The sequence below is a fragment of the Lissotriton helveticus genome, chromosome 3_1 (assembly GCF_964261635.1).
Source record: "Lissotriton helveticus chromosome 3_1, aLisHel1.1, whole genome shotgun sequence".
Classification (NCBI taxonomy): Eukaryota; Metazoa; Chordata; class Amphibia; order Caudata; family Salamandridae; genus Lissotriton; species Lissotriton helveticus.
Window position 1 is genome coordinate 1543698039 of NC_136061.1, and position 20856 is coordinate 1543718894.

At 46.7% G+C, this 20856-nt stretch overlaps 1 protein-coding gene across 1 annotated transcript in view; it reads right to left on the minus strand.

The window, feature by feature from the left end:
* The window catches only part of TMPRSS4 (transmembrane serine protease 4), an 86739-nt gene that overhangs the window by 12342 nt on the left and 53541 nt on the right, over window positions 1-20856 (minus strand). Inside the window, exon 10 of the mRNA XM_078682264.1 lies at window positions 10878-11014. Coding sequence (XP_078538390.1) covers window positions 10878-11014 — 137 coding nt within the window. The remainder of the gene's footprint in view (window positions 1-10877; window positions 11015-20856) is intronic.

Sequence of the window (20856 nt, forward strand, 5' to 3'; positions counted from 1 at the left end):
CTCCTCCACCTTAGGGGTGGAGTTGGCACAGGTTGGCACCCCCCTTCCTGACATAGTTATTCACGACAGTCTTCCCGCCAGGGTGGGGGTAGGCCTGGTGGGGGGCTGGTTGCTGGGTGAAGCAAATGGTCTGGAGAAGTTCTCAGAGGCGGTATGCCTTTAAAGCTTCCCCCTATCCATCCTGAGGGAGGAGACATATCACCTCGCCCAGGATGTGCATTGCTGCAGGCCCAGGAGAGCGGGGGGCTCTCCATCCAGGGGTCCAGCAACATGTCTGCTGTGTGGCAGCCTCTGCAGCTACTCAGCCCAGATGTGGATTGTAGGTTCGGGTTTTGGAGGGCATCTCTAAGATGCCCTCTCGTGCATTTTACATTAAAACCCACACAGTCATCAGTGCGGGTTTAATGTGCTGAGAAGTTTGGTACCAAACTTGTCAGTCTTCAAAGTAGCCATTATGGTGCTGTGGAGTTCGTAATGACGACCTCCCAGCACCATATACTCTTAAATGGCATCAGTGCACTTACAGTGCCCAGGAATGGCCCTGGGTACTGTAGGGGCACAGGGCTCATGCCCCGGTGCCCTCATCTCTGGCATAGGGCACCGAGCTAGAGGGGTGACTGAAGTATGCCAGGGCAGTGGATTCTGTGGGCATGGCACAAAGGGATGTCCCCATGTCGACTCTTGCTTTAGTTCTGTACTTAGGCACTCAGCCTGCAAAGGCAGTGTGTGGGTGCCAGGGTGCAGGGTCCCTGAGGGTGGCACAATAAGTGCTGCAGCCCTCAGAGGTCTTCTTTGGTCACCATGCCCTGGGTACCTATGGTACCATTTACTAGGGGCTGACAGGTGGCCAGAGATGCCAATTGGGTGTTTTGTTTCAGCATAGCTTTTCTTTTTAGGGAAGGAACACAGGCCCTGGGTACCTGGTTGGCAGGGACCCAGGGCACACTCAGTCAAAGTACATCAGCAGTTCAGAAAAAAGTGGGGGCATACCAAGGCAATAAAGATGGCACTTTCTCACCCCCCCCCCCCCCCCAAACAAAAGGTGAGGAGACTAACCTTGCCCTGGGGAGTCTTCATTGTCTAAGTGGAAGAACCTGGAAAGTCCATCTGCATTCCTGGTCGGTGTTCCACTTCAAAGTCCATACCCTCTAGGGAGATGGACCATCTCAGTAGTTTGTGATTTTCCCCTTTCATCTGCATTAGCCATCTGAGAGGTCTGTGGTCAGTTTGAACCAGGAAGTGAGTCCCAAACAGGTACGACCTCAACTTCTTCAGGGACCAAACCACAGCAAAGGCCTCCCTCTCAATGGCACTCCAACCCTGCTCTCTGGGGAGTAGCCTCCTGCTTATAAAAGCAACAGGTTGGTCTTGGCCTTCCTCATTGATCTGGGAGAGGACTGCTCCTATCCCCAGCTCTGAGGCATCAGTCTGCACTATGAACTGCTTGGAGTAGTCTGGTGCTTTTAGAATGGGTGCTGAGCACATTGCTTCTTTCAGGGTGTCAAAAGCCTTTTGGCAGCTAACAGTCCAGTTCACTTTCTTGGGCATTTTATTGGATGCGAGTTCTGTGAGGGGGGGGGGGGTGACAATGGACCCATATCCCTTCACAAACGTCCTGTAGTATCCAGTCAAGCCAAAGATTGCCCTGACTTGGGTCTGGGTGGTTGGAGCTGCCCAGTCCAGGATGCTCTGGATCTTGGCCTGTAAGGGTTGGACCTGGCCTCCACCAACAAGGTGGCCCAAGTACACCACAGTGCCCTGCCCTATCTGGCATTTGGATGCCTTGATAGTCAGTCCTGCAGATTGCAGGGCTTGCAGAACCTTCCCAGGGTGGATCAGGTGATCCTGCCAGGTGGAGCTAAAGACAGCAATATCATCAAGATAGACTGCACTGAAGGATTCCAACCCAGTCAGGACTTGGTTCACCAACCTCTAGAAGGTGGCAGGGGCATTCTTTAACCCAAAAGGCATCACAGTAAACTGATAGTGCCCATCAGGGGTGGAGAATGCGGTTTTCTCTTTGGCTCCTGGGGCCATGCCAATTTGCCAGTACCCTGCAGTCAAGTCAAAGGTCCTTAGAAATTTGGCTGCCCCTAGTTTGTCTATCAACTCATCTGCTCTTGGAATGGGGTGAGCATCTGTCTTGGTGACAGAGTTGAGCCCCTATAGTCCACACAGAACCTCATCTCTCTCATTCCACCCTGTTGATGAGCTTTGGGGACTAGAACCACTGGGCTGGCCCAGGGGCTCTCAGAGGGTTCAATCACCCCTAGCTCCAGCATCTTGCTGACTTCAGCTTTGATGCTTTCCTTGACTTGGTCTGATTGTCGATAGATTTTGTTTTTGACAGGGTTACTGTCACCAGTGTCCACATCTTAGGTACACCAGCTGGTCAGACCAGGGGTCAAGGAAAAGATGCTAGCAAACTGCTGCAAGATTTGCCTGCAGTCAGCCTGCTGTTGGGGGGTGAGGGTGTCTGAAAAGACTACTCCATCCACTGACCCATCTTTTGGGCTGGTAGAGAGGAGATCAGGGAGAGGTTCACTCTCTGCCTCCTGTTCCTCATCAGTCACCATCAGCATGGTGAGGTCAGCCCTGTCATGGTAGAGCTTGAGGCGGTTCACAAGGATAACCCTTTTGGGTGTCCTGCTGGTGCCCAGGTCCACTAAGTAAGTGACCTCACTCTTTTTCTCCAGGATAGGGTAAGAGCCACTCCATCTGTCTTGGAGTGCTCTTGGTGCCACTGGCCCCAATAACCACACCTGTTGCCCAGGTTGAAATTCAACCATGGCAGCCTTTTGGTCATACCAGTGCTTCTGCAGCTCCTGGCTGGCCTCAAGATTTTTGGATGCCTTATCCATGTACTCAGCCATTATGGACCTTAGGCCAAGCACATAGTCCACAATGTCCTGTTTGAGTTCTTGTAGAGGCCTCTCCCAGACAGAGTGGTCCTTTACCAGACAGAGTGGTCCCCTTACAGGATGACCAAACAGAAGTTCAAAGGGTGAAAACCCCACTCCCTTCTGTGGCACTTCCCTATAAGCGAAAAGCAGGCATGGCAACAGGACAGCCCATCTCCTTTTGAGTTTTTCAGGGAGCCCCGTGATCATACCTTTCAATGTCTTGTTGAACCTTTCTACAAGACCATTGGTTTGTGGGTGGTATGGGGTATTGAACTTGTACTGCACCCCACACTCCTTCCACATGTGTTTCAGGTAAGCAGACATGAAGTTGGTACCTCTGTCTGAAACCACCTCCTCAGGAAACCCTACCCTGGTGAAGACACCTAGGAGGGCTTTGGCTACTGCAGGAGCTGTTGTCACCCTAAGGGGAATTGCCTCGGGATACCTAGTAGCATGATCCACTACTACTAGAATGAATTTGTTCCCTGAGGCTGTGGGAGGTTCCAGTGGACCCACAATGTCCACACCTACCCTTTCAAAGGGTACCCCGCCACTGGAAGTGGTATCAGGGGGGCCTTTGGCTTGCCACCGGTCTTGCCTCTGGCCTGACAGGTAGCACAGGAGCTCACAAACTCCTTCACTTTTTGGTTCATCTGGGGCCAGTAAAAGTGGATAACCAACCTTTCCCAAGTTTTGGTTTGCCCCAGGTGTCCAGCTAGGGGGATGTCATGAGCCAAAGTTAGGAGGAACTCGCTGTACATCTGTGGCACTACCACTCTCCTGGTAGCTCCAGGATTGGGGTTTCTTGCCTCAGCATACAGTAATTCCTCTTCCCAATAAGCTCTGTGGGTACCACTGACATCTCCCTTTGCTTCTGCAGCTGCTTGCTGCCTCAGGCTTTCAAGAGTGGGACAGTCTCGCTGGCCCCGGCACAGCTCCTCCCTAGTGGGTCCCCCTGGGCCCAGGAGTCAAGCCTGGTAAGGCTTAAGCTCCATAGGCTCAGTTCCCTCTAGGGTTTCTAAGTCCTCTCCCTGAGGAGAGGGGTCCTGAGAGGCTGGCTGTGTAGAAGCTGGTTCCCCAGTCTCCTTGCTTTTTCTCTTGGTTGGTTGGGCCATACTTTCAGGCTCCAACCCCACTTGTTCACCCTTCCTTTTGCTCTGTGCTCTGGTTTGGACACACACCAATCTAGGGATACCCAGCATGGCTGCATGGGTTACTTGCTCAACTTCAGCCCAGGCTGAGGTCTCCAGGTCATTCCCAAGCAGACAGTCAGCTGGCAATTGTGGTGATACCACTACCAGTTTTAGGCCAGTAACCTCCCCCATCCTAATGTTACCATAGCTAGGGGGCGTTGGGTGGTAATGCTGTCAGCATTGGTGACTGGGTAGGTTTTCCCAGTCATGCATTGCTCTGGGGAAACCAGCTTTTCCTTTACCATAGTGATGCTGGCACCTGTATCCCTCAGGGCTTCTACTCTAGTTCCATTGATGAAGAGGTATTGCATATATTTGTTACAGTTGATTGGCCACCCAGCCACACTGGCAACCTCCATGTTCCCCAAGAATACTAGACAAGCCGGAGTGTATTCCCAGATTTGCTCTGGGCACTCCTCTGATCCCATCTGTAGATTTACTGTCCCTGGAGTAGCTGGAATGGGTGCCTTAGGAGCTTTGTTGTATGGGCAGTTCTTGTGTACAGTTAAATGTCCCAACTTCTTACAGTTGTTACAATAGGCCTTGTTAGGATCAAAGTTTCTTTCCCAATAGGGCTGAGGCACATAGGGAGTAGATTGGGACCCACCCACCTGAACAGGTTTTTGGGGCCCTTTGGAAAACTCAGACTTTTTATCTAGGGGATTCTCGCCACCTTTCCCCTGGGGGGGGCTTTGTGACCACCTTCTTTTGGTCCCCCCAGTGGCTGTCCTTGTCACCCTAGTCTTGACCCAGTGGTCTGCCTTCTTTCCCAATTCTTGGGGAGAAATTAGACCTAGGTCTACCAAATGCTGATGTAACTTTTCATTTGTGCAATTACTTAAAATGTTTTCCTTCATAAACAAATTATACAGTCCAGTAAAGTCATGCAGTGTGTCCAGTTAACCAACCATCCAGTGTCTTTACGGAGTAGTCTACAAAATCTATCCAGGATTGGGTCTGGGTTTTGTGAGCCCCCCTGAACCTAATTCTGTACTCCTCAGTGGTGAGTCCAAATCCCTCAGAGTCTTCTTCATGAGATCATAGGACCCTGCATCTGGCCCAGAGAGGGTCAGAAGTCTGTCTCTGCAGTTACCAGAGAACAGTTCCCACAGGAGTGCCCCCCAGAGAGGTTTCTTTAGCTGTCTGATATCACAAGCCCTCTCAAAGGCTATAAACCACTTGGTGATATCATCACCTTCCTCAAATTTAGGGACAATCCCTTAGGGTCATAAGATTGCTCTCTACCCTTGTCATGGGTATTGCTGCCACCAGAGATGGGGGCTAGGCCCATCTCTTTTCTTTCTTTTTCTAGAGCCAGGAGCCTGGTCTCTAGGTCTAACCTCTTAGCCAGCTTTGCCAGGAAGCTGTCCTCTTCACTGGGGCTTTCCCCAATGTGTTCCCTGGGGACTAGTCTACCTGTGTGGTCCCTAGGCTCCCAGAGGTTGATTCTTGGAGTCAGGCGTACAGGGACCCCCTGCTCCCTAGGAATGATGGGGGGGATTAACAGTGTCCTCCCCTCATCCACTCCTTCTTCCTCTAGCTGGGTGTCATCCTGCTCAGTGGGGTGGTCTTTTGCATACTCAGCCAGGAGCTCTTGGAGCTTTTGTTTGGTTGGATTCAGACCTACAGTTATTTTCTTTACTCTGCATAGGGACCTCAATTCCTTGAAGTCCAGGTGCAAGTAGGGTGTGAGGTCGAGTTCCTCCACCATGTTTATATTATTATTATTTTTTTGCAGAGTTTTATATAGCGCGAACTAGACCCGAACCGAATCAGGTATCAGAGCGCTTTACATATTTTTCCAGTTACGTTACATTTTACGTTTCCAGTTACTTTCATTTTAGGCACGGGGAAATTAAGTGATTTGCCCAGAATCACAGGAGGTTTTGGCGTCGTTACCGAGACTTGAACCCAGATCCCCAGGTCCGAGGTCGAGTGCCCTAGCCGTTAGGCCAACTCCTCTACCCAACAGCTGGGTTCTGTTGAGACATTCTAACCTGATAGTTCTAACCCTCTACCCTAGCTTATAGTGACTTATTTTCACAAAATTCTAATGGGACTTAAGTAAGGCCCCATCAGATTTTTTGTATTTTTGGAAAAGACCAACTTCAGAATTCTAAAGGCAATTTATGAGTTCTGTTGTGTGATCAGATGGTAACCAAGTAGTCCAACAAATGCAAGTTTGTATCCCACCGCTGATCCACCAATGTGAGAAGGTGGCTCTATATATACTGGACAATAAGGCAGTACAGTGTGTATAGAGTCCACAAACCCCAAAGGTTTAACAGAGGTTAAAGCTAGAACTGACCTTACTCTCCAAAGTGGTAGCTTGGTCGAGCAGTAAGGCAGTACCAGAGGACAGTGCAAAGCATTTGTTGTACACACTCAGTCAGCAAAAGGTTTCACACTCAAGAACTGAACTCCAGGCCAATTGTTATTATATCCTTAGATATAGTGGTTTTATTTTTAGAACCAACAGTTATAAAAATATACTTTGAGATACGAGTACTCTCAGGTAAATACTTTGCAGAGGAGCAATACGTTTGTACACACAATAATCACAGGTTAGCTAATAGCAATACAGTTATGAAACACAATCTAGCTTTGAGCTCAATGGGTTTTCATAGGAAAGTACAGTTGATTACTTTAAGGATTACTTTGGTAGTTCCAGGACTAGATCTTGGATTCAGTCCTGGGGTCTAAGCCAAAACCAGATTAGCAAAAACGTTTTAGTTACAGTGATGATTTTTCCTGAATATAAAGCGGTTTTAAAAGTTCACACTTAGAAACTTTTCGAGGTGATTCTCACAATGTTATTCAATGGGAGGAAATTCAGGTTACAGGTAAAGTACGATCGAGTTACTTTTGTAACCCAGCACTAGTCTCCTAGGGCCAGCGTTCGGGGCTTAACTCAAAACAGGTAGGTAATTGCGTTTCAGTATGTCGTACGATTTTTAAAGAATATTTGCAGTTTTCAAAAGTAGACAGAAGAAATTTCATAGAAAAGCAGACAATGAGTTCCTATGAAGAAAATACAGGTTACTAGTAACCCCGCTAGGAATTACTTTTGCGGTTCAGTACTGGGCTGAAAGGTACAGTACTGGCTTCTCTCCTGATCGCAGGTGAGTATTTTCGAATTCGGACTTTGGCTGATTTTATAGGAATATTTTCAGTTTTCAAAACTTCACACTAGGAAAATTTTCGTGTCAAAAATGGGTCAATGTTATCCAATGGAAGGTAAGTGAATTACCGGTTTCCAGGTGAGTACTTGGTTGGTGAATTTAGGGTTCTGGGCATAGACTCAGGGGTCCCCCAGGGTCAGGTGAGTACAGTTAGTTCTGTCCCAGCGGCACAGGGGCGGCCGGGTGCAGAGGTAGGTAGGCCCAATGTTATCCAGTGAAGGAAAGGGGGCCTTCGGTTGGTGGCTGCTGGCTAGCAGGCCACGCGGCTCTGGGAGCTGGGCTCCTGGTCACTTGCTCTGGGCAAGGGGGGGAAGTAGGATAGGGCAAAGAGGTCACAGCCAGCGGCACTCGGGCGCCTGGGTGAGGGTGCTTTTGAGCCGTCGGGCGTTCAATGTTATCCAATGAGGATCTTGAAAAAGGAAAAAAGGCTGGAGACTCGGGGACAGTGACTCTACAGGGGCAACCAGCACTTCGAGAGGTAAGTTGGGATGTTGGAGCACAGGTAGGTACCCCAAAGGGAGGCATAGGGGGCTGTAGGGCTCCGGGTGCAGGGGTGTCTTTGGGTGTCGGAAAAGCTTACCCTCGGCTGGTCGCGGTTGGGGTGGCCCCTGGTTCTGTGTCTGCAGGCGTCGTCTGGTTCGTCGAGGAGGGTCTTTGGGCACTGGACTTCGGGTCCCAGTCGCCGGGGGGACGTCCTCGTGGTCTTGGTTCGGGTTGGCTGGTGCAGAGTGGGCTGGTCCGGAGCTTCCAGGTGGGCACCAGGTGGGTTGTTGCAGCAGAGCCTCTGCTGATGGGAGTCCCACTTGTCGAGAGGGTCAAGGCAGGCAGGTCCTCTGGGTGTCCCAAGGTTGCTGTCCGCGGAGGTCGCCGGGTTTAGGCGGGAGCAGGTTGCAGGATCAACAGGCCGGTAGGGCTGGGGCCAAGTCAGTTGTTATTGTCCTGTTAGCAGCTGCACGGCGGGTCTTCTTGATCTTCTTTCTTCTTTTGGATATCGGGATCTAAGGAAGGAAGGTTCAGGGAGCCCCTAAATATTAAATATAGGGGCATTACAGGTAGGGCAAGGGTAGGGACCAATGGGTCCCTGTCCTGGGGTGAGTACACCCCCTAGCCTGCTCCTCTTCTGTGGGAGGGGGGCAGGAGCCTAGCTGGGATTGGGCAGGACTCCCCATCTACAAGATGGCCAGGGTCCGGCGTCGCGCTTCACCTCGCCTCCTCCACCTGAGGGGTGGAGTTGGCACGGGTTGGCACACCCCCCTTCCTGACATAGTTTTTCCCGCCGGTCTTCCCGCCAGGGTGGGGGTAGACCTGGTGGTGGGCTGGTTGCTGGGTACAGCAAATGGTCTCGAGAAGCTCTCAGAGGCGGTATGCCTTTGAAGCTTCCCCCTGTCCATCCTGGGGGAGGAGACATATCACCTCGCCCAGGATGTGCATTGTTGCAGGGCCCAGGAGAGCGGGGGGCTCTCCACCCAGAGGTCCAGCATCATGTCTGCTGTGTGGCAGCCTCTGCAGCCACTCAGCCCAGACGTGGATTGGAGGTTCGGGTTTTGGAGGGCATCTCTAAGATGCCCTCTCATGCATTTTAGATTAAATCCCACACTGGCATCAGTGTGGGTTTAATGTGCTGAGAAGTTTTGTACCAAACTTGTCAGTCTTCAAAGTAGCCATTATGGTGCTGTGGAGTTCGTAATGACGACCTCCCAGCACCATATACTCTTAAATGGCATCACTGCACTTACAGTGCACAGGAATGGCCCTGGGTACTGTAGGGGCACAGGGCTCATGCCCCGGTGCCCTCACCTCTGGCATAGGGCACCCAGCTAGAGGGGAGACTGAAGTATGCCAGGGCAGTGGGTTCTGTGGGCATGGCACACAGGGATGTGTGCCATGTCGACTCTTGCTTTAGTTCTGTACTTAGGCACTCAGCCTGCAAAGGCAGTGTGTGGGTGCCAGGGTACAGGGTCCCTGGGGGTGGCACAATAAGTGCTGCAGCACTCAGAGGTCTTTTCTGGTCACCATGCCATTTACTAGGGGCTGACAGGTGGCCAGAGATGCCAATTGGGTGTTTTGTTTCAGCATAGCTTTTCTTTGTAGGGAAGGAACACATGCCCTGGGTACCTGGTTGGCAGGGACCCAGGGCACACTCAAAGTACATCAGCAGTTCAGAAAAAAGTGGGGGCATACCAAGGCAAGAAAGATGGCACTTTCTCACATCATTTTTCATTACACATATTTACCTTTTCAGTTAAAATGTTATGTGGTTGACAATTTTTCCAGTCATGGTGATCAAATGTAGAATCTAAGTTTTAACAATACTTTGTTATTTAATTATTAGTTATAAGGGGGAGATGATGTAGAGTTATAAAGGATGGAATATCAGCTATGTAGGGGTTACATCATTTGGAATTTAGGGGAAGGAGTGAGATGAAGGAAAGAAGATAGGACGGTTGATAAGAGCTAGGGATGCACAGTGAATAAAGAGAAAAAGAACAAGAAACTTGTGTTTGGACTTCCTTTAAAATTCTACATTCTGAAATTAAAATCCTGAAAGGGAGGTGTGTAACCTTCCTCAACTTCCTTAAAATTGTGGGTCAACTTCCTTAAAATTGTGTTACAGTTGGTCCCTTTTCAGTTAGAAAGTAGGGTGGGACCTAGGTGAGTAGTTGGCTATTTGCATGACTGTGGTGTACCACTTCCCAAATAAATGTTCAGTATGTGCAGTATAAAGGCTACAACAGTGTAAAATGTCGCACACAGTACTGCTCCTCCAGGGCTCCTTCTGCTCTAATGACGGCTCTGCACATATGCGCGGTTCTGTGAGGAGGAAGGCGGACCCAGTCTTTGCTCTTGGGCTCCTTCTGTCTGCATGGGCATTGCCTCAGTCCTTTCAGCTCCCTGTACTGCCCCAGGTCTTTTCATGTCCTTGTGGATGTTAGCAAGGCCTTACACTGCTCTGGTGCTCCATCCATCTGTGTGGAGCATGGCACGGCCGTGTGTTGACCTGACCCCCATGGTATCTGCGTGGATCATGGCATTGCTGTGTCCTGTTAAGAATCCACACCTACCTCCTGAAATAATTAGTGTGTGGCCCTACCCTGGATCACGTCCAAACGTGTCCCCTGAATTGAATTATTTTACAACATTCTCTGATACCTGCCTAGCCAATCTACTGAATACATTATTGGACAGAAGTATATAAGATCTGGCCTCCCCACCCCTATTTATTATTGGCATATAATAACAGGATTGCACCCTTTCTGGTACACACCTGATCCCTTCTCCTGATTGGATGCCTCAGCCCTGTTCTATTACATGTCCCACTCCATCCTCTCTAATGAAATATTTCATGGTCATGTCTCGGCGCTTATGTTATCACGCCTGATGAGAGAATTATTGCAAGGTGCTGCCCTGGTACATGTCTAACCCCATTCCTTGGTTGGATAAATAAACCCCACCCTAGTACACTTTTGACTCCACCCCCTAGGGTATAACTTAGTTCTTCCTTGGTACTGGTTGGACTCTACCCATGTCCTGATAGGACCTATACAAACCTATGTACAGAGTGGCTCATGGCATGACCTGCACAGCTCTGAATAACATACCTGGCAGGTGTCAGCGCCCCCTGCTAAGCGCCCGGCACATATCATGCGGTCCGTGATCTGCCCAGGGTACTCCTGGCTGCAGACGCTTGCTGGGATGGGCAACACTGACACTTCTTGGAGTGTGGTGGCCAGGACACCTGTAGAGGGTCAAGAATGGAAATAACGGTCAGTCAGGTCAAAAAACAGTACAGGACAAGTACAGCAGAGGTCATGAATGTGGTGGGAGACCCTTGGAGATCCCCAACAGCGTGCAGTGCTAGTACACCCGCTCCAGTTAACCTGGGACCTGATGTTCCCAATATTTTAGCCACCTTCAAAATATGCTCTACAGAGTACAAGGACAACCACCTCAGCCTCCCTTGATCACTGAAAGCTAAACAAAGCTAACAAGTAGAGATGCTATCAGAAGAAAAATAGAAAACAGTATACAAATTGTGCTGGTATGGTAAATCTAACTTTATATCTCTTTACAAAGTTCAACGCATGTGCATGAAAAAAAGTGCTTCAAGAGTCGTGGAATTTGTTATTAAAAGTAACAAAACACTTTGACACGGTGGACTGGGGGTACCTGGGCGATGTCCTGGAGAGAATGGGATTCAGCCTTCCCTTCCGCCGTCTGATCAGGGTTCTTTATCATAGCCCTAGAGCCCGTGTACTCATTAATGGTGAGCTGTTGGACCCATTTACTATCCGGAGAGGCACCAGTCAGGGTTGCCCCCTCTCGCCGCTTTTATTTGCTCTGGTGATGGAGCTCCTGACGGCGTTAATCCGACAGAACTCCCTTATCCAAGGTTGGGCTTGGGATCTAAGCCAGGTGGATAAAATCGCTCTATACGCTGACGATGTCCTGCTCTACCTGGTGGATCCGGAGCACTCCAGCCCTAGAGCTCTAGAGGCCCTCGCGGCGTTTGAACAGGTCTCAGGGCTTCGTCTTAACCCGACGAAATCCACCCTGGTCCCCCTACACCCCTCCCGGGCGTGTTTTGACTGGCAGGCGTTGATCCCCCTCCGGAGGCAATCCTTCAAATACCTGGGCGTGTGGGTGACCCTCCTCCCAGAGCTGGAATGGGCCCTCAATATCGCCCCCCTGGTCGCTCGGATGAAGACCGACCTCAGTAACTGGCAATCCCTCCCCCTTAATCCGCTGGGCAGGAGCGCCCTTTATTAAATGATGATCCTCCACCGCTTCCTCTACATCCTACAGAACACCACGGCCCACCTTTCGAGTGGCTGGTTTTGGGAATTGGACAGCACACTCACCCGATTCCTGTGGGGAGGTGGGCGTTCGCGAATGTCTCTGTCTCATTGCCGGGATCCCTCTTTTATGGAGGCATGGGAGTCATCAATCTCCACCTTAACTAATTGGCCACAAGGCTTATCGTGATCGACGACTGGTTTGCGGGCGGCTGGTCCGACCCAGCTTACAGGGTGGAACTCATTACCTTAGATTTCACACAGCTTCAGGGATTCCTCTACGGCTCCCCGGTGCCACAGGCCTTACCCCCAGTCATTAGGACGGTGCTCATGGCTTGGCGCGCGGCCCTTAGACTGGTGAGATGGGACCGGAGGCTAACTAGACAAACACCGTTATGGCATGGCGCCTGGCTGAGGGAGGTCTCGTCCTTGGGAGGTTTCCATCACTGGGACCTAGTGGGGATTTCGCTCCTCGGGGATGTGTGGGTGGGGGACCACATGCGCTCCTTCTCGGACCTACAACACAGACATGCCCTCTCCCACTCCCAGTTCTCCCAAATACTTACAACTCCGCCATGCACTACACACACATCTCCCAGCACCCACCACTCTCCCAGAATTCAGCACTCTGGAAGCGCAGGTAATGATGGGGAACCTGGGAAGGGGGTGTGTGTCCCGTATATACCAAGCCCTGGTAAACAATTGCCCTACATCCCTGGACCGGCTTAGGGAGCGTTGGGTAGGGTGGGTGAGTCCTTTAGACGACGCAGACTGGCGTGACGCCCTTAAGGCACCCAAAACCCTGACCACATCATCCAAGTTACAACTGGTCCAACTTTACTATCTTCACGCAGCTTACCTTACCCCAGCACGTCTCTTCCGAGCTGGCTTGAGAACCTCCCTGGCCTGTGCGCGCTGTGACTCTGCCCCGGCAGACTACCATGTGGTGTGGCTGTGCCCGTCCTTAGAGCTGTTCTGGAAGGGGGTGGAACGCAAGCTTGAGCAGGCTCTGGGGTGGGAGGTTCCCCATGACCCGAGGCACCTGCTGCTGGGGGTATTCGCTGGCCTAGATGGATCTAGGGCTGACAAGCGCTTCCTGGGAACGGCCCTGGCGGTGGCTAAGCGGGACATAGCGGCCGGTTGGACCCGAGCTGCGGCCCGATGCTGCGGAAATGGAGGGGTGTGGACTGGTGTGGGGTGTAGGAGGAGTCCCTCTTTGAAGCCTGGGGTTGCCCGGAAATGTTCAGCAAGGTGTGGGGTAAATGGTTCGGCTTGTTGCCTTCTTGAGGGTCCGAGCCTAATTATGCATATACGTAATATGGAAGCTTTTGTATCCACTCAGGGGGGATTTATTATGCCAGTGTTGTTGCCAAGGTGGGGAAGGTTTTTAACATTGCAATGTGATTCGCTACCAATGAACTTGTTTGTTTCAGAAATTTCAATAAAAATTGATTATCAAAAAAAGTAACAAAACACATTACGATATAAAAATGCATGAATAATAATGCTGCATGAGTCATGGACTTTCTTATGAGAAGTAACAAAGAACTCTGCACTGTATAAGCATGCACGGATAAAAAGGCTGCAAGAAAGCGTCCTGGAATGTAATATTAGGGGTAACAAAGAGCACCGCAATGTAAACATATGCATGAATAATAATGCTGCAAGAAAGCGTCCTGGAATGTACTATTAAGGGTAACAAAGAGCACTGCGTTGTAAGCATATGCATGAATAAAAATGCTGTGTAAAAAGTGTCATGAAATTTAATATCAGAGGCAACAAAGAGCACTACAGTGTAAACATATGCATGAATAATAATGCTGTGTAAAAAGTGGCATGGTATTTAATATTAGAGGTAACAAAGAGCACCTCAGTGTAAACATATGCATGAATAATAATGCTGCAAGAAAGCGTTCTGGAATATAATATTAGGGGTAACAGTGCACTGCAGTATAAACATCTTCATGAATAATAATGCAGTGTAGAAAGTGCTATGAAATTTAATATTAGAGGTAACAAAGAGCACCGCAGTACAAACATATGCATGGATAATAATGCTGTGTAAAAAGTGGCCTGGAATTTTATATTAGAGGTAACAAAGAGCACTGCAGTACAAACATATGCATGAATAATAATGCTGCAAGAAAGTGTCCTGGAATTTATTACTAGAGGTAACAAAGAGCACTGCAGTGTAAACATATGCATGAATAATAATGCTGTGTAAAAAGTGGCATGGTATTTAATATTAGAGGTAACAAAGAGCACCTCAGTGTAAACATATGCATGAATAATAATGCTGCAAGAAAGCGTTCTGGAATATAATATTAGGGGTAACACAGAGCACTGCAGTATAAACATCTTCATGAATAATAATGCAGTGTAGAAAGTGCTATGAAATTTAATATTAGAGGTAACAAAGAGCACGGCAGTGCAAACATATGGATGAATAATAATGCTGCAAGAAAGTGTCCTCGAATTTAAAATGAGAGATAACAAAGAGCACTGAAGTGTAAACATATGCATGAATAATAATGCTGTGTAAAAAGTGTCATGAAATGTAATATTAGAGGCAACAAAGAGCACTGCAGTGTAAACATATGATGAATAATAATGCTGTGTAAAAGGTGGCATGGTATTTAATATTAGAGGTAACAAAGAGCACCTCAGTGTAAACATATGCATGAATAATAATGCTGCAAGAAAGCGTTCTGGAATATAATATTAGGGGTAACAGTGCACTGCAGTATAAACATCTTCATGAATGATAATGCGGTGTAGAAAGTGCTATGAAATTTAATATTAGAGGTAACAAAGAGCACCGCAGTACAAACATATGCATGGATAATAATTCTGTGTAAAAAGTGGCCTGGAATTTAATATTAGAGGTAACAAAGAGCACTGCAGTACAAACATATGCATGGATAATAATGCTGTGTAAAAAGTGGCATGGAATTTAATATTAGAGGTAACAAAGAGCACTGCAGTATAAACATATGGATGAATAATAATGCTGCAAGAAAGTGTCCTGGAATTTAATATTAGAGGTAACAAAGAGCACTGCAGTGTAAACATATGCATGAATAATAATGCTGTGTAAAAATTGTCATGAAATTTAATATTAGAGGCAACAAAGAGCACTGCAGTGTAAACATGATGAATAATAATGCTGTGTAAAAAGTGGCATGGTATTTAATATTAGAGGTAACAAAGAGCACCTCAGTGTAAACATATGCATGAATATTAATGCTGCAAGAAAGCGTCCCTGAATATAATATTAGGGGTAACACAGAGCACTGCAGTATAAACATCTTCATGAATTATAATGCGGTGTAGAAAGTGCTATGAAATTTAATATTAGAGGTAACAAAGAGCACCGGAGTACAAACATGTGCATGGATAATAATGCTGTGTAAAAAGGGGCCTGGAATTTAATAGTAAAGGTAACAAAGAGCACTGCAGTGTAAACATTTGCATGAATAATAATGCTGTTTAAAACGTGTCATGAAATGTAATATATGGGGTAACAAAGGGCATTGCAGTGTAAATATATGCATGAAAAATAATACTGCAAGAAAGCGTCCAGAAATTTAATATTAGGGGTAACAAAGAGCACTGCAGTGTAAACATGTGCATGAATATTAATGCTGTGTAAAAAGTGGCATGGAATTTATTAGAGGTAACAAAGAGCACTATAGTGTAAACATATTCATGAATTATAATGCTTTGTAAAAGTGTCATGGGATTTAAAATTAAAAGTATCAAAAGCACTTCGATATAAAAACATGCATGAATATTACTGTTGCAAGAGTCATGGAATATAATATTAGAAGTAACAAGGGGCAGTGCCATGTACGAAAGAAACACTAAGATTAAATCCCTACTTCTAAATACACAACTAACCCCCGTCTGGTTAGTGAAACAGAATGTATAATGATAGTCTTTTTTCTAGACATTTGCCACCTTGCTTCTCACTAATAAGCATACACAAAGGCACCATTCTTTATTGCTGATCAAAAATATTGTTTTAACTTCTTCCACTTGAGTATTGTGGGATAAAAAAAATAAATAAAAAAAAAATAAAAATCAACCTACTCTATTTAACTACTTGCTTCTTGTAAATTAAAATGTTAATTATGATGTTAAAATTGTTATGAGTCTTGAAAAAGTTGCAAACTGAACATCACGGGGCAGGTCATGAGAAGTAAAAGCAAAGCATGCAAAGAAAAAACTAAAAAGGAGTTGAAAAGCATAATGGCAAAAAGATGGTCATAGGAGGATACTCAACACAGAAACGGGAATCAGCTGGATTCTTTCGATGCATGGAATGTGCACTACCGCCAAGGTATATCAACTTTTAATATGTAATTAACAATGGAACAGGTTTAAAATCTGACCAATTTTGTAATGAAGCCCATCTTTGGGGTTAGGGCTTTATGCCTCTTCCTAGGGATAGGAGTGCTTTGTTTTAATCCCAAATGTATTTCCATTGCTTGTATAGAGTGTATCATACCTTCAATGAGACACCTAATCCTATTTGCAGACCCATAGCATGCTAATACATTGGAGTGCTATGAATGGAAGTGTGTGTCTGGCATGCGGTCTGTATGGGTGGTGCTGTAGCCATGATGATCTTCGTATGAATTTGACGTGGAAATAAGTGCAGAATAGGGACAATGTTGCTAAAAATATATAGCTGCGCCTACATCAGTGGCGGCTGGTGTCACAACAGAATGGCGGGCAAGGGGGGGGGAAAGACGATGGACTACGATGAAAAAAACAAAACAAAATAAAAACCTTCAGCCAGCCGCATCGCGTTCTTCTGCTCCTCTGCAGATAGGCTGCCAGAATCCCCTGTGACCAATCCTGATGCTGCTTTCATGCAGCATGAGAGCAGCATCAGAACTGGCCTGAGCGCTCTTGATTTGGGCTCCCAGTAAGACTGGGAGATTGTGCCTGCTGTCTTCAACCAGGGTTGGAGACAGGTTCAGTGTGCGTGTCGGTTTTGCTGTCCTAAGACGGCCGTCCAAACCCACATGTACACTGAAGGTAGTGCACACCACTCCCCCTCAGTGGCTGTCATCCCTCTGGCCCCACCCCCAAGACTCTGCACATTAAGTCAGAAGAAAAATAAAATGATAAGAAAAGGGGTTTATTATTGCTTTATTTTTCAAGTTTTTGAGTGTGTTGGCAGTGCGGCAGGAGGGGGTGGAGGCGATGCTCCTTCACCATAGCAGAGGATCCACCGCTGGCCTACGTGTGTGTAGGAGAACGCGTGACAAGCGACATGGCCACACACGCAGATACCTATTATCTCTGAAGATGTTTGAAATATACAGTAAATGCGAATTACAATGGCACCCAAGGAACTGCCTGGAGGAGTAGGTTGTTAACTCTGGATAAGTAGTTTGAAGGAGGAGCAGTTTGGAGAATTTAGTATAAGCTTTGGTTCCACCCAGGGGTGGTAAAGAAAAGTCAAGGGGACAATCACATAACCCATGGGCAGTTCATCAAGTATATATTTTGATTCAGGCGAACCTTAAACAGGGAGAATAAGGTAGTGGTGTGGTAAACTACACTTTACTCCAGTGGCACAGTTTAAACAAAAATCCAGCCAATCAAAAATACATTTCAGTTAAGGTGGTCCATAACAGAGTTAATAATGTAATTATAGTAGCAGAGGAATCACACATTCAGCTGATGCTCCTGTAGACAGAAACAAATCCAGTTGCAGAATACCATTCAAGTTAATGGAGCCTTGAACAGATGAAATAGTGTAATCAATATGACCAAGAGCTTTTTAGAACACAGCCATATTTTTTGGGCAAATGTTAGAGGCTGGACTATGGTAGAAGGAAATCACGCTGGCGGTCTATTTCTTGTATGGTGACCTAAAACAACTGGTTACCATCTCAAGACTGCCATGGGCTTCAGGTGTTATAGTGTATACATAGAATATGTCCTTCAGAGTACACCAATATCAGAGGAAGTTACTATTTATCTCTTCTTGTCAGGTTTATTTTCCATGACATCATCTTGGGGAGAGGTGGGTTTTTTAGATCCTTTTTGGACTTCAATGGTTTTCAATGGTTCTTTTTTTGATGGGAAGAGAGTTCCAGAACTTAGTCACTTGTATAGAGAAGGAGGTCCAACCAACAAATTTCTTTTTACACAAGGGGACAGTCATCTGTGATATCAACTTTGACCGGAGGGCTCACTTCGGAGAACAACATGTGTGCTTACTTGGATCTGCCAATGATGGCTCCATGGGTTAAACCACAGGGTCTTTAAAGATGAATGATTAGCAATGGGAAGCCAGTGAATTATCACCAGGGCTGGTGCGATGTGGTCACATAGATGAACATGAAGAAGTTGTCGGAATTCTTAATAATTGTTGCAGTAATGCCAGATAGACAGTCTTCATGGAGGAGTCTGCTTGCCTAGTCAATGTGTAACAAATGAGGGGTGTGGTTGTCTGGAGCTTCTTAGGAAACAGGGGGAGTGGAATAAGTCATCTTAGGATACCCACGGAGTAGAAACACTTCAGATGATTTGGTTTACCTGGGAACTATGGACTGGCAGGAATCCGGGATGACCCCCAAGTTTGTCCCTTCTGTCAATTTTGTTGGTGGTGCTCCAAGTTCCTTTGGCCAGACTGACGAGGGATGCTAGTTCTTCCAATGGCAGGGCAAGATCCCTGTTTTGGATGATTTGAGTTTAGGCTGATTGGTCAACAACCATTGGACAATGGCTTGGAGACAGTAGTCTAACAGTGCTTAATTTGTAAAAACAATACATGCCAGGGCTCTCGCCAGGATACCACTGCAGCTTACACCACACATTTCCCCTGCCATGCTGCCAGTGATAGCACCAGCAAAACTACTAACCATCACAATCCTATAAGTGTGACAGTTTGATTGGAATATGTCAGGCCCCAAAAGCTATAAGAATGACTTAGGGGGGCAGGTAATAGTCATTTTTAATGTATATTTAGTTAATAACTTGCTGTTGTTGTGGTCTTCTCTAAATTAGTGAGACAGCACCACTTTGTGGCAAACTGTCACAAGCGCCGGTGTTGACAATTAAGTGCCGGTGCTGAGTACTGTAAAGAACCAGCTCAAATTAAGAACTGTCTAGATCCAAGATGATTTCCATTTTCAGGATGATATGAGTGTCATTGGATGCATTTTAAGATTTTCAAGCTGATGACTTCTTGAGATCTGGTACTTGGCTGAGGCAGAAAATAAAATGGAATGGTACGATGATCGATCCATTAGGTAAGCCTGCATAGAGTGTAAAAGACTATAATGTGAATGAGAAAAGCAAGAAGAAGCTTCCTTCGTTGGAGCAGTAGGTAGAGAGCCAATAAAGAAATGTTCCACTTATATGCCAAGTTCCTGTAGTTTGCTAAAAGGGAGTGGTAATGAAGCATAAAAATACAGTAGAAAAGCCCAGTCAAATAGTAGCAATGCCAAAACTGTCCAAACTGGTAGTTATTCTGTTCCATATGGAGATCAGAACATACTCTGTGCCTTTACCTGGGTGATTAGTGACCTTAGAGCAGTTTATTTTCTGCAAGGTAGTGAGAGATTTGAGTAAATGCTACTCTTTCAATACATTTTCCAAGATATTAGAATTCACAATAGAGCTTGCTGCTTACTGAGTCGGCTGGGTCATGGTTACTCTTCTTGATGAGTAGTATGAGTAGCAAACACTATCTAGAAGATTTGTGGTGGACAAGGGTATGATGGTTAACCTGCGGGTCCATTAGACTCGACCAGATCATTGAATTCTGATGCTGAGCATTTCTTTAAGGAAGCAGTGTCAGATGTTTGCTAGTCAATGCAGTCTTCTCTTTCTTGGTCTCAGTTAGCTGTGCCCCTCTTGTTAATGAGATGAAATTCTAGTATATTGGTTTTGGCCACAAGATGGTCTGTAATAGAGTTACAAAAGTCTTGAGACAGACGAGTCTTTGCACAGTTGCAATGAGGGTGCAGAATTCTGTAAGGATCCTGTGGAGTTTCCTTGTTGGACACTTGGCATTGAAGATCCAATTGGAGCAGTGTAGCCATTCTGCTATCTTGATGGAGGATTTGTAACTCTTGTTAAGTCCAGAACAACAGATTTTGCTGAACATTTCTAGATTTCCTCCATTGACGTTCATGCAACTATTTGCAATTTGATCTGCTTTATTCATTCATTATATCTTAAACTGTGTTTACGAGGTGTGGATGTTTTGCGAGGAATGGGTTTGTTGGAGCTTTTGGAGAGTGAGTCATATAGCAGGCTGACTTCTTTTATTTGGTTCGGTGGTGAGGGCGATGAGTCGAAACAATCAAGTTTCAGAGAACGAGTTTGTTCCAGTGTGTCGTTGAGATCAATTCTGTGATAGTACTTGGTCTTGGAGGAAGCTTGGGAGTGATAGAGATAAGGTAGTGTTTGCTCTAAGAAGATCAATTTCTTTTTATGATCATGATGGCACCCGGTATGATGAAGATTGTGTCACGTGTGTGGCCAGGTGTGTGGGTTGCACCAGTGACTGATGTGGAGACATTGAGAGCTTCAGGGTTGTTTGTAACAATTCTTGGCTGTGGAAGGGAAACTTGGTCAAACTAAATGTTCGGGTCACCCCACATGCAGAGATGGGTCTGGTTTAGGGAGATGTGAGAGTATGCTCAATGTTTAACAGTGGGTCTGTAGATTGATGGGAATGTGCATAAGAAAGTAGGGGTGGGTGTTCCATGGGCTATCAATGATTCACAACCAGTTTAGTGAATGTGCTTTTACT